Genomic DNA, 12,797 nt, shown 5'->3' with positions numbered 1-12,797 from the left:
AGTTGTAATTTCATCTTTATTTGTATGACCATTTAAAATATATATGTATTCCACACTAAATTCTGTAAAAATCGTGACTGTTTGTTTACTTACTGTTGTGTCTCCTTCGCTTTGTACCCTGAAATCAGCCAGCAAATATTAGTTTACTGAATGAGTGGATTAAGGAACAAATGAGTTATTGTAGTATTGTTCCAGACAGTACCACTTTAAATGGTATATTTAACTCTTTTCAAACCTTTGATCTGAGTGGTAAAGCTCAGCGATGGGAAAAATGCTCTATTGAGGAGGTGGCTTCTAGTAACCTCAGGAGTGAACATCTGGGAGGAGGACAAAAGAGAACTTTGGTCTCCCAGCAGCTGCTGTCGGGCTGTTCCACAGCACTGAAGAAAGAGGCTTAGAGAATGTGTACTCTGATGAGATGCCAAGCTTTGACATGGAGCCAACAGTCAGGGGAGAAGTAATGAGAGGCTTTTGAACACCAAAGCTCTTACATGGCTGTTCCACAGTGTGGATGGACAAGCAGCTGGATCTTTGAAAAGATTTTCAGAGAAAAAGCCATGTTTGTGGAGCAGTGAAAGTGTCAGATGAGCTGGGTACTTGATGTAGCTAGATATTTCTTCATATCTTTCTTTTTCTATTGTGGCTTGAATGTATTATATAAAAAAGAATATAGCAATGGAGCCAGCAATGAGAGGATGCTGCTGCTGCTGCTGCTGCTAAGTCGCTTCAGTCGTGTCCGACTCTGTGCGACCCCATGGATGGCAGCCCACCAGGCTCCCCCGTCCCTGGGATTCTCCAGGCAAGAACACTGGAGTGGGCTGCCATTTCCTTCTCAATGCATGAAAGTGAAAAGTGAAAGTGAAGCTGCTCAGTCATGTCTGACTCTTAGTGATCCCATGGACTGCAGCCCACCAGGCTCCTCCGTCCATGGGACTTTCCAGGCAAGAGTACTGGAGTGGGGTGCCATTGCATTCTCCAAATGAGAGGATAAAAGACAACTATAGGTTTTCGGATTAGTCAGGCAGGTTTGCAGACTTATATAGTTTTGTAATTTTGGAAAATTAAATGGCTTGTATCTTTGTGAGGAAATTGAGACATAAATACAATACGATCATATCGATCCAGTTGAAAACAGGGTGCGATACCATGATCTACTCCTCACATCTTGCAACATCTTCTTCCCTTAGCTCCTGAGATATTCCCATGACAGAGTCATGAAGATTTAATTAGCTGGATGCCTACACGGCACCCATGACGTAAGTGCTTACTAAACAGTCATTCAGTGCTGCTGTGTTAGGAAAGAACTACGTTTCAGAAAGTGGCAGATCTTATCAGTTATCCAAACATGTTAAAAGCCAACTTGAAGTGTGATAAAGTAGAAAGAATATTGAACTGCTTTCTTGTGGGGTCTCACATCAGAAGTGTGATGTCAGAAGAGACCTTTCTTGAACTCCTCTAATGAGGTATTTATCTGATAGACAAGGACCGATAATAGTTAAAGGACCCCAGAGAGGTAACTTCTGGTCCTCTAATGGGATGGTTGAGTGATTCAGTAGGATCCAATGTCTTTGTGCCTCAGGTACTAGAATAGCACTTCTGGGGGAGTCCAAAAGTAATCGTTTGCATGAAGTATTGTTTTTAAAATTAAAATTAGATTCTCACATGTTTTTTTAGAAATAAGATACACTAACTTGTGTAACTCTAAAGTGTGGAGCTGGGGCAATGAATTTGGGGCACTATTATACCTTTGGATGATTTTTGAGAAGTAGGGTCATCCTAAGTGAAAAAGTTTAATTTACTGAAATCAAGAAATAATTCAGGTCCTTACAGGTCGTACACCTGTTCTTTAGGTTGTGTACCCATTATTGTAGATACCATCAACTCTGAAAAAATGAGACTCTCTAAGTGTAGCCATCTACCTCAGTGGACAAAGTTATTAAAAGTCAAAGCAAATCCTATATATAAATGTGTAGGTGAACCCTGTCTAATTTCTATTTATTGAATCATCTGTAACTATAAAGATCATAGAGACTTGGCTATACCCATTATATAGATTAAAATGTATGCAAGCATTTTCAATGTTATAAGTACATGTAATTTGTACATTCATGATTAAAATGATGCAGAAAATATTTTGGATTTTTTATCTCCTCAAGCTTTTTTCCCAGGTACTAAAAGAGAAAGATGAATGAAATAAAGAGAAAGATGATAGAACTGCTCTTAACATTTGTCTTAACTTATTTTCCTAGAATGATTTGGAAGGATTAGTTTTGGAAAGGCAAAAGTAGAATGGTAATACAGCTTTTCCTTCTCTGCTTTCATTTTCCTACTTTAGGGTTTTTACTCTTGGTTTCTCTTTAGTTATGCCCTTGCCTTTGTTCTCTGAATCATTTAACTTATGGTCTCTGGTATAAATTTGACCCAGTAATCCATGACAGGAACCATCTGGTCAAAATCAGTCCCTAGATACCTTAAATAACATGGCTCCAATTTGGGAATCAGCCTTGAGACCACAAACCTGAGTTTGGGTCAAAAACATGGTATCCTCAATCAAGGAAGTTGAATAGAGCCAAACGTCCTCAAGGCTGAAATTACAACGTACACACCAAATACCAACCAGGTTGAATGACAGGAACACAGTAGTAGAATAGCCATGGATTTTAAAGTCAGAAAAACCTGGGTTCAAAGTCCAGTTGCCATGTTTATTAGCTAAATGACCTTGCTCTATTTTTTCAGTATTCCTGAAACAAACACTGAGATAAATCCTAAGTGTCCCCATGTATGTCTTATTTTCTGTTGTTGTTCAGTCGCTTAGTCACGTCCGACTCTCTGCAACCCCACGGACTGCAGCATGCCAGGCCTCCCTTTCCTTCACTAAGTCCCAGAGTTTGCTCAGGCTCATGTGCATTGAGCTGATAATGCATCCAACCATCTCATCCTCTGTTGCCCCCTTCTCCTCTTGTCCTAATCAGCCCCAACATCCGAGTCTTTTCCAGGGAGTCAGCTCTTCATATCAGGTGGCTAAATATTGGAACTCAGCTTCCATGTCAGTCCTTCCAATGAGTATTCAGGACTGATTTCCTTTAGGATTAACTGTTTTGATCTTGCTGTCCAAGGGACACTCAAGAGTCTGCTCCAGCACCACAATTTGAAAGCATCAATTCTTTAGTGCTCAGCTTTCTTTATGGTCCAACTCTCACATCCGCACATGACTCCTGATGTCTTATTTTACATTTCCCCAAGAAGCAGTCCTCGAGATAATGATTGAGGTGGGAATAGTTTATTTTCTAAGTGGAAGAAACACTCGATGGGAGTAGATGAGACAAAGAGAGAAAGACAGCAAATCAAGAGCAGTGTAATCACAGGAGTAACTCGAACTTAAACCTTCTGGAGAAATTCTTGGAGCCAGTGTGAAAGGCATCTCGCAGAGTTATTCTGCCAAAGGAACAAGGATGCTGAGGAATTTGTTAGAAACTTTCATCAGTCATTGGCTGAAGGCTACTCTGGAGGTGTTAATCTGCTGGCACTTCCAACCTGCCTTGTTGGAAGGTAGAGAAGTGCAGATTCTGACAGCATAAGGCAGGTCAGTGTCAACTGCGTGGGAAGGGCAAGAGGACGTGGGGACACTGACATTTGACCTAACCCTTGTACCACTGGAATCCACTACTCATTATTTAAATTCTCCGACCTTGTCGTTGATTCTACAAGGTATGATGGCTGGTGGAAAAGCAGTTCAATATTCTTTCTACTTTATCCCACTTCGAGTTGGCTTTTAGCATGTTTGGATAACTGATAAGATCTGCCACTTTCTGAAACGTAGTTCTTTCCTAACACAGCAGCACTGAATGACATGCTTGAGTTAATGGGACAAGCTAGCGTATCCCCGGCTGTCATTATTCCTGAGTTCTCATCATCATTACATTGCTCTACCACTTATCCTGGCTTCCCCTCTGCCTCGGTCTTCCCACCTGTTGAGTGTGTTGCTTACCCAGCACAGACACTGAGGCCCTCCTCCTTGAGATGCTGAACCATGACTGCCATTCCCTGATCAGAATGTGGTTCCTTCGGCCACCTACTTATGCTTGTGAGCAGTCATGAGAGCATCATCTCTTGACTCCCTGGTGAATCCCTTGACTTACAAATATACTCCTCCCCGCTCCCATGTGCAGTAGCGACTCTAGCTCCTCAGTGATAGTCAGAGTTATCACCCTTACCGGTATAGTGGCTCCTTTCTTTGCCTGCTAGACTACTGGCATGGGAATCCAAAAATAACTAGGTGATGGCAGGCATAACATTACGTTTAGCAGAATTCTTCATGGTCCTCTGGTAGAGGTTGCATTCCCCAACTCACTCTACCATAGACATCAGGACCTCCACTTCCCGAGACACTGTGGGGAGTTATGGGAATGGAAAATATAAATTCCCAGTGGATAGTCAGGAGCTCTGGTGAGAAGGTGGCTTCTAGTATCCTTCAGAGAGAACTCTCACCCGTGGCTCCTGGATTCATGTAGTTTATCTCTTAGGGACGTAGAACCATATAATGGCTGTTCATTTAAAGTAAATATCTAGTCTTGAAAAACAGCACCCAACACTGCTTGGTTTTATCCCAAGCTGTGTGTTTCAGAATCCGTTCCAATGATGCCCTATTCCGACAGCTTCTGCATGTTTTGCATATAATAGGGGCAGTGACCCCCAAGGTCATGTGACCTGAACAGTGAGGCTGCTTGTGTTGTGGTCTGACTTTACTACAGAGTCTTTTCTTACCCTGTGCTCCATGCACAACTGTGGTTGAAAGTCAAGCCATTGTTCACTTATACGTCTAACATTTTTAAACTTTCTACCGCAGTGTGAACACATGCTAAAAAATTGCCGAAATTGCAAGTAAAATACTTGATGTGCTGTGCATAGTTGCTTGGTCATGTCCAACTCTTTGCGACCCCATGGACTGTAGCCCGCCAGGCTCCCCCGTCCATGGGGCTTCTCCGGGCAAGAATACTGGAGTGGGTTGCCATGCCAGCCTCCAGGGGATCTTCCCAACCCAGGGATCGAACTCAGGTCTCCTGCAACGCAGGCAGATTCTTTACCATCTGAGCCACCAGGGAAGCCCTGAATACTGTAGTTGGTAGCCTATCCCTGCTCCAAACTGCTTGATACATTTTCATAAAATAAACACACTCAAATACAACCAAGATTTTTCATAGCGATTCCATAATAATAATTTGTTAGTTTCATAAACAGGTAATTTTTGAGCCCCTTTATTGCCTGGATTTGAAAGAGTTCTTAGGCTTCTTCATGCCCAGGAATGCAGCACTGTTTAGAGTATGAGTGTAAGCCTGATATAACCCAACCATAAATTTGTCCTGTCTGCTAATGTAGGGTTTATGAGTTCCAGTGGATTTATCAATTCTGTTCTCTTCTTTGTATTATAGTGGAATTCAACATGTACATATTTGATACATATATAAAAAAATTTCCTTTTCTGTCATTTTCTGTGAGGCTCATCTCACTTTCACAGCTCCACCAGCTCAGAGGATGAGGGAACATATGCTTCTCCATATGCCCAGTGCAGACTCCTCAATGCATTTATTACTCGGAGCTCAGTGACTGAGGAATGTTTGTAATCTTTTATTTTTTTCTTATAGTGAGTCACTCTACTGTACATTTCAAAATCTGTGATAAGTGGAAAGATCCAAGAACTGAGGTACATTTCAACAAACAGCTTCCCATCTGGTAAATGAGAGGTTTTATTTATAACCAGGTATTCGGATACCACTGTATGAAATGACATTCCAATTATTTTGCCTTATTCCATGTCTCAACGGCCTGAGCCAAAACATAAGCCTCCCTCCAGTTCATTCTCCATACTGCAGCCAGGTCGGGAAACTTGTCTGCCTTAAAACACCTTAACAGGTCCAAAGTTTCCACCTTGGCTCCTCCGTGAGCTGGCCCCTGTCTCCTTCTTCAAATTGTCTCTCAATTATCTCCTTCCTTTTCTAAACTCCATCAGACTGGATGTTCCAGTTCATTAAACGTATCCTTAAAGTCAGCACTCAACTCAAGCAAAACAGATAGGTAGGAAATGTTCAAAAACTAAGTCAGTATTAATACACAACTTACAAACAATTAGCTGCTTTTCATCTACCAAGCAAGTTTCCTGAAGTCAGCACTTGGGGTTTAGGATGGGAACAAGGAGAGCCATTGGGAGGATATGCTTCAATATTTCAGCCCAAGGGGCTCACCAAGTGTGTTCTTCCTTTGGTACCACGTTTGGAATGACTGCAAGAACCAGCCCAACCTGGGAATACCCAAAGGAATTCAGAGCTGCTGAACTGCCAGGCGTGCTTCCTCTGGTCTGAGAGCTAAATAACTCCCTGCTTTTCTCTTTATTGCCCATCCAGGGCACAGGTTTTCCTGGCTAACACTGCCTCACCAGTTACTGGGGAGTTTCTGTGACCTGAGTTAATGTTATCAGAGTCTCACATGGGAAGCCTGAGCTGGTCCAAAGTTCAGGTGATTTTGTGCATCGTAAGGTTGTGAGACGTTCCAAATGCCCAGCCGAGTCAAGGGGGAGATGTTTTGAAGTTTCATTTTATGTCTTTAAATGCTCTCACTTTTGTTTAAACTAGCATTTTGGCAATGCATCCTCTCTCTCTCTTTTTTTTTAAGAGTTTGTCTATTTATGAGCAGATGAGTCAATCAGCTCATCAACATTTACAGAGCCCTTAAACATGTTTAGTTCTTTGGTAGGAGCTTTGGGGTATAAACTAAGTGTGCCCCTGAGGCTTGGATCTGAGTGGAGAGATAAAGCCTTTATTGATGAAATAATAAAGTGCTAAAATCTGTATGCTCTGCCTCCCGGGCCCCAAAAAGCACTGCCTCCCACAGCGGTTCTCAAACCCTGGTATGCTTCAGAATCTCCTGGAGAAGGCTTGTTAAAGCACAGATTTCTGGGGCCCATTCCCACAATTTCTCGTGGGATGAGACCTGGGAAATTGCATTTCTCACAAGTTCCCAGGTGATGATGTTTTTGGTCCAGGGCCCAGGCTTTGGAAAAGCCTTGGTCTAGACCATGTGGGTGGTCCACCGTGTAGTACATTTCGTCTTGAAATGATGCCACAAATCATCTCTCAGCAGTTTTCTTTGTTCTGCTTTCTTCCACCTAAAGCATACATGTAGTTCTGTCAGTCCCACCTTGACGTTGCTCTTTCCTTCCCACTGCCTCCCTCCTTATTCCCACCATCCTTGTGGCCATGGTCAGATTGAGTTTGGTCATTTCCTCCACTTTGCTGTTGTTTTTGTTGTTGTTCAGTTGATAAGTCGTGTCCAACTCTTTTACGACCCCATGGACTGTAGCCCGCCAGGCTCCTCTGTCCATGGGATTTCCCAGGCAAGAATACTGGAGTGGGTAAGCCAATCTGAGCTGCTATGACCTTTAGCCAATCTAAACCTTGAGACTTTAGAAGGAAACAGTGAATAATGTTACCAGTTTTTAGTTTCTACCTCATTTCCTTATCTCTAGATTCATTGGTAAACTATTGTGGTGATTTGGGGGACCTGATTTTAATTTTCTATTCAACGCAGATGATAGTTTCCCAAGTAGAAACTTATTTGCTTTGGAATTACTTCTCTTTGATAAACTGATTACCCAGGGGACATTCCCTGGTGGTCCAGTGGTTATGACTTCACCTTCCCATGCAGGAGTTGCAGGTTTGATCCCTGGTGGGTGAGCTAAGATCCCACATGCCTTACTGCCCCAAAACTAAAACATAAAACGGAAGCAACATTGCAATAAATTCAATAAAGACTTTAATAATGGTCCACGTCAAAAGAAACTCTTAAAAAAAAAGACCAACTGATTACCCAAGTAGGTAGCAGTGTGGCTCTTAAGAGTTGTTCTGATAATTGCCTGTTGACTTATGGCTTTTACATATTAAAAAATTAGATTATGGTAGACCTCTGACAGAAGTTTTGAATTCCTTTCATTTTATCAGCAATCATAGTACATGGCAAATTAGCAGCTAAAACATACTGTAACATCTTTCCATGAATAATGAAAGTAGTTCATAGCACATAGTAGGCACTCATGTGTTTGTCGAATGAACAAATAAATGCTTTCAAAAATTCATAAATCATTTTTATTTTGCTCCACAACATTAAAACATAGTTCTGTGAAATGTAGGCATGGTTATTTTGTATCAGTTTTAAAATTGGCAGACTACCAAATGTTAATTTGCTTTTAGCTAGTAGAGATTAAATGTAATTCCTTCCCTGAGCAACCCTGAAGTAAGCAAGCTTGAAAGCATTTTCACAGTAATCTGGGAGGAATTGACATTTAAAGGAGTTAGCATTACATCTGTACTTTAAAGCTATTAATTTCATAGATAAATTAACTTCATTACTCCATCTTTATCTTGCATTTTGAAAGGACTCCATCAGCTGGACGACTGACAGCCGAGGGTCAACTGAAACTGCTCTTATCCCAGCCAGGTTGTAATTGGAACCTGCTTCTGGAAACCCTACTGCATCACGATGGTCTTTTACTAAGAATCTTGCTAAAGAGCTCAAGTGAGTATTTGTAGTTTTGAGAATGTCCTGAAAAAACTGAGTCATTGTTCAGGTTGAATGGAATGTTGTTTCCTACTTGAATGTTGGCAGGGGAGTGACACCAACTGTGTTATACCGATAGTCAGTGGGGTTAGCAGCAGGAAAAATATCGAATCTCTTTATAAACCTATTGGAAAGGTTTTCTTTCAGGGATAGTCTGAATGAGGGGAAAACAATGTTTTTATATGATACTGTTCTATCATAACTATCATAATATAAGAGATGTATCAATATTGGGGGTTTGAAATGCTTGAGAACATATTACGGGAACACAGTTACATGTCCAAAACAGAAGTCTCAATTAGACCTGAGATAGAGAGGTTAAAATTGTTTTTGAATCACATTAAGCAGTTCAGTGGATCATGAAAAATGCTTATGTAACTCATGAACAAGCAAGCGTGGCTTACCTACATGTCCACTGGGGCATGGAGAAGTAGTCGTGAGAAAATTATGAATGGAAATTGAGAAGTAATGGAAGCCCATACTTCTCTTAATTAGACTTTCTTTTCTCCCCTGTAAGCACTATTTTAGAAGATGGTAAGCAATGTTATGCCAATCTAACCTTATATCCTACTGTTCTCCTGCTACTTCTGTAAAAAGTTTTCTAACCATCTTTACATACCCCTACACATTTCTTCTGCTCTATACTACACAGATAGCCAGATTAATTTTATCAGTCATTAGTTTCAGTATAGTCTTCCCTATGCAAAATCTTTTTTTTCTCTAGTCCCCTATCACTTACAGGAACAAATCCCTATCTTTCGGCCATTCAAATATGACCCCAGACTAGTTTGTAACCCATTTCCCTGTGTTCCCTTGTGTGTGCGCGTGCACGCACACTCACACATATTCCAGCCATTGTCCACAAAACTCCATGCACACGCTTCTTCCAGGCTTCCCTGGTGGTTCTGGTAAGGAATCAGCCTGCCTTGCAAGAGACCACCTGCAATGCAGGTGATGGCGGTTGGATCTCTGGGTCAGGAAGGTCCCCTGGAGAAGGAAATGGCAACTCACTGCAATATTCTCGCCTGGGGAATCCCATGGACAGAGGTGCCTGGAGGGCTGCAGTCCATGGGGTCGCAAGAGTTGAACACGACTGAGTGACTAAATCACCACCACCACCACATGTTCCTTCCACACTTTGCTCACCCATTTTTCCAACTTGAAAGACCCACCTCACCTCTACCAGTAGGCAAGGGCCTCTTAAACTCTGGATCTCTGAACGCTCTCTCACTGATCTCTCCCTCCCTTGAACTTCACAGTGTCTGTTATGGCAGTTACTGCTCATTGCTCACTCTGACTTCTATTGTCATTATATTTGTATGTTAACGAGGCAAAAGTTACCAGGCCCTACCGGCCTGTTGTATACAAAATGAGGGTCATAGCATACCCTTCCAGACTGTTCCAGTTATTTCTGGAATATTTGGTTTCTCAGATCTGCCCAGGACCAGTTCCCCATAGTTTTCTCTTCTGCTCGCCTTGAGGCTTGTTTCCCCAAAACCACAAAGGGGAGGTGCCCTACGGCTGAGTCCTTTGCTTCTCTCCTGGTGCTCCCAAATCCAGAAATCTTGTGGTGCCAAAGGGCACTGTGAGGCCTCCAGCCTCACCGTGTTCCAAGCAGAGGTTTGGAGATTACCTCTCCTCCAACCCTGAATCTGACTTTATTCTCTGAGCCCCCGAGCAGTTCTGTGTGGGCCTTAAATCTCAGAGTTCTACTGAAAGTAGGATCTTTAGCTTGAGTATCTTGAACTCCACTCTCCTAAAGGGAAAACAGGTGCTAGGGGAATTACTTGATCAAACAGCCAACATATATTGTTCACTTGTTAGCTGTCAGGCACTCTGCAGGGCACCTCACATTTACTATCTAATCTGACTCTTAAAACCCTATAAAGTAAGTATAATTATTTTCATCATGTTAAAAATAGCATGAAAGTTTAAGATAATGTTATTTTCCAAGATAAGCTGAGAAATAGTGGGTAACCTGGGATTCTGAACCCAACCTGCCACTTTCCTTCCCCTACAATTCTATACAAATATTCTTGCAGATTAAATCCTAGAATGGGCCATGGGTATCTAGAAGAACTGTCCACTCTCCAGTTGAATCAGTCAGGACACCCCAACGCACATGCATGTAACTGCTCTTTCCAGCTAGGTAGTCAGTGGTGATCACAGATTTTTTATTTTTATATTTTCCTCAAGATAGCATGGTGCTTTTTACGGAAAAATTGCAGTGATTGGTCAGTGATCAGTTGGGATATAAAATATGGAGCTTCACTTAAACTTTATAATCTGAGCTTTCAGGTAAGGTGACTACTCAACGTGAATAGTATCTGACATGGCTGGAGAGTTACTCTAATGTTAATATGACCAATGAAGCTCATGGACATGGTCCTAGAAGAGAAATAGTCTCCTCTTAATAGAGTTATATAGTTCAGCCTAGAAAAGCAATTGTGATAAGACATTGGGCTATTCTAATACAGCCACTAACTACAGTGATAGCAATCGTGGTTAAATGAATAACCATGTTTTCTTGCAAAAGAATTCTACATTTATATTACATCTACCTTTTGTATATATAACATTATACTGTTTTTGAGGGACTTAAAAGTTATCAATGGTACCATACTGTAGCTCCTTCAGTCCTGGTTCTTATGGAGTACAGAAGTGTATTTACCCAGCCTGCTAAAATATCTTACCAGTTTTTGCAAAGGTTGTTAGGTTTGATCTTAGGTGCTTTGGTATTGTCTTGTATTAATTTTATTAGCTACTTCATAACCGTAAGGGTACAGTGACAAAATTTACTGATCAATTGATTGACTGACTTATTAAACTTCATTAGAAGCCTTGTCACTTTAAGTTAGAAACAATATGCTCAGGTAATCTTATAAACTAGACTAAGATCAAAATTATTGTGCACCTAAAAATACATATGTGATATTTTTCAGATATTTTCTTTTCATTGAATACCATTTGGTAATTGAGAAGTTTGCTCATATCTTTAGGAAAGGAAAGAGTAAATGTTCTGATTAGGTATTTCAAGCAACATAACTATTGGCCTGTTTATAGGAGACTTTTTGTTTATGAATAGTGTCTTTTTAGTCTAAGTGATAAAATTTAACTTTTTTTAAAATTGGCTCAGGAACAAGAATGGAGATTATAAATACACATTTTTATTGTATGTGTTTTAAAAACAAGATCCACTTCATCCAATAAGCAATTATTAAATTCTTTTAGGTACAGACTTATTTTTTGATAGACAATCATATATTATAAAGACTAAAATATAACAGGTTTATATCTGTAGCTTTCAGTCTTGCTTTATGAAAATGAGCAAGTGGTGGATGTGACAGGTGATGGAAGTAAAGTCCAATGCAGTAAAGAACAGTATTGCCTAGGAACCTGGAGTGTTAGGTCCATGAATCAAGGTAAGTTTGAAGTGGTCAAAGAGGAGATGGCAAGAGTTAGCATCAACATTTTAGGAATCAGTGAACTACAATGGACCGAAATGGGCGAATTTAATTCAGATGACCATTGTATCTGCTACTGTGTGCAAGAATCCCTTAGAAGAAATGGAGTAGCCCTCAGTCAATGAAAGCGTCTAAAACACAGTACTGGGGGGCAGTCTCAAAAATGACAGAGTGATCTCTGTTTGTTTCCAATGATCTCTGTATAGTGCCATTCAATATAACAGTAATCCAAATCTGTGCCCCAACTACTAATGCCAAAAAGCTGAAGTTGAATGGTTTTGTGAAGACCTTCTAGAACTAACACCAAAAAAAGGATGTCCTTTTAATCAGAGGGGACTGGAATGCAAAAGTAGGAAGTCAAGAGATACCTGGAGTAAGAGGAGAGTTTGGCCTTGGAGTACAAAATGAAGCCGGGCAAAGGCTAACAGTTTTGCCAAGAGAACACATTGGTTATACCAAACACCCTATTCCAACAACACAAGAGACAACTCCACACTTGGACATCACCAAATAGTTAATATCAAAATCAGATTGATTATATTCTTTGCAGCCGAAGATAGAGAAGCTCCATACAGTCTGCAAAAATAAGACCAGGAGCTGACTGTGGCTCAGATCATGAACTCCTAATGGCAAAATTGACACTGAAATTGAAGAAAGTAGGGAAAACCACTAGACCATTCAGGTATGACCTAAATCAAATCACTTATGTTTATACAGTGGAAGTGA

The 12,797-nt window shown here is 40.9% G+C and overlaps 1 protein-coding gene across 1 annotated transcript in view; it reads left to right on the top strand.

Moving 5' to 3' along the window:
- Positions 1-12,797, top strand: part of KIAA0825 (KIAA0825 ortholog) — a 416,094-nt gene that overhangs the window by 159,250 nt on the left and 244,047 nt on the right. The window contains 1 exon segment of the mRNA XM_070465821.1: positions 8,426-8,565. Coding sequence (XP_070321922.1) covers positions 8,426-8,565 — 140 coding nt within the window.

This window comes from Odocoileus virginianus, chromosome 3 (genome assembly GCF_023699985.2).
Source record: "Odocoileus virginianus isolate 20LAN1187 ecotype Illinois chromosome 3, Ovbor_1.2, whole genome shotgun sequence".
NCBI classification, from domain to species: Eukaryota; Metazoa; Chordata; class Mammalia; order Artiodactyla; family Cervidae; genus Odocoileus; species Odocoileus virginianus.
This window is presented reverse-complemented; position numbering and strand designations above follow the sequence as displayed.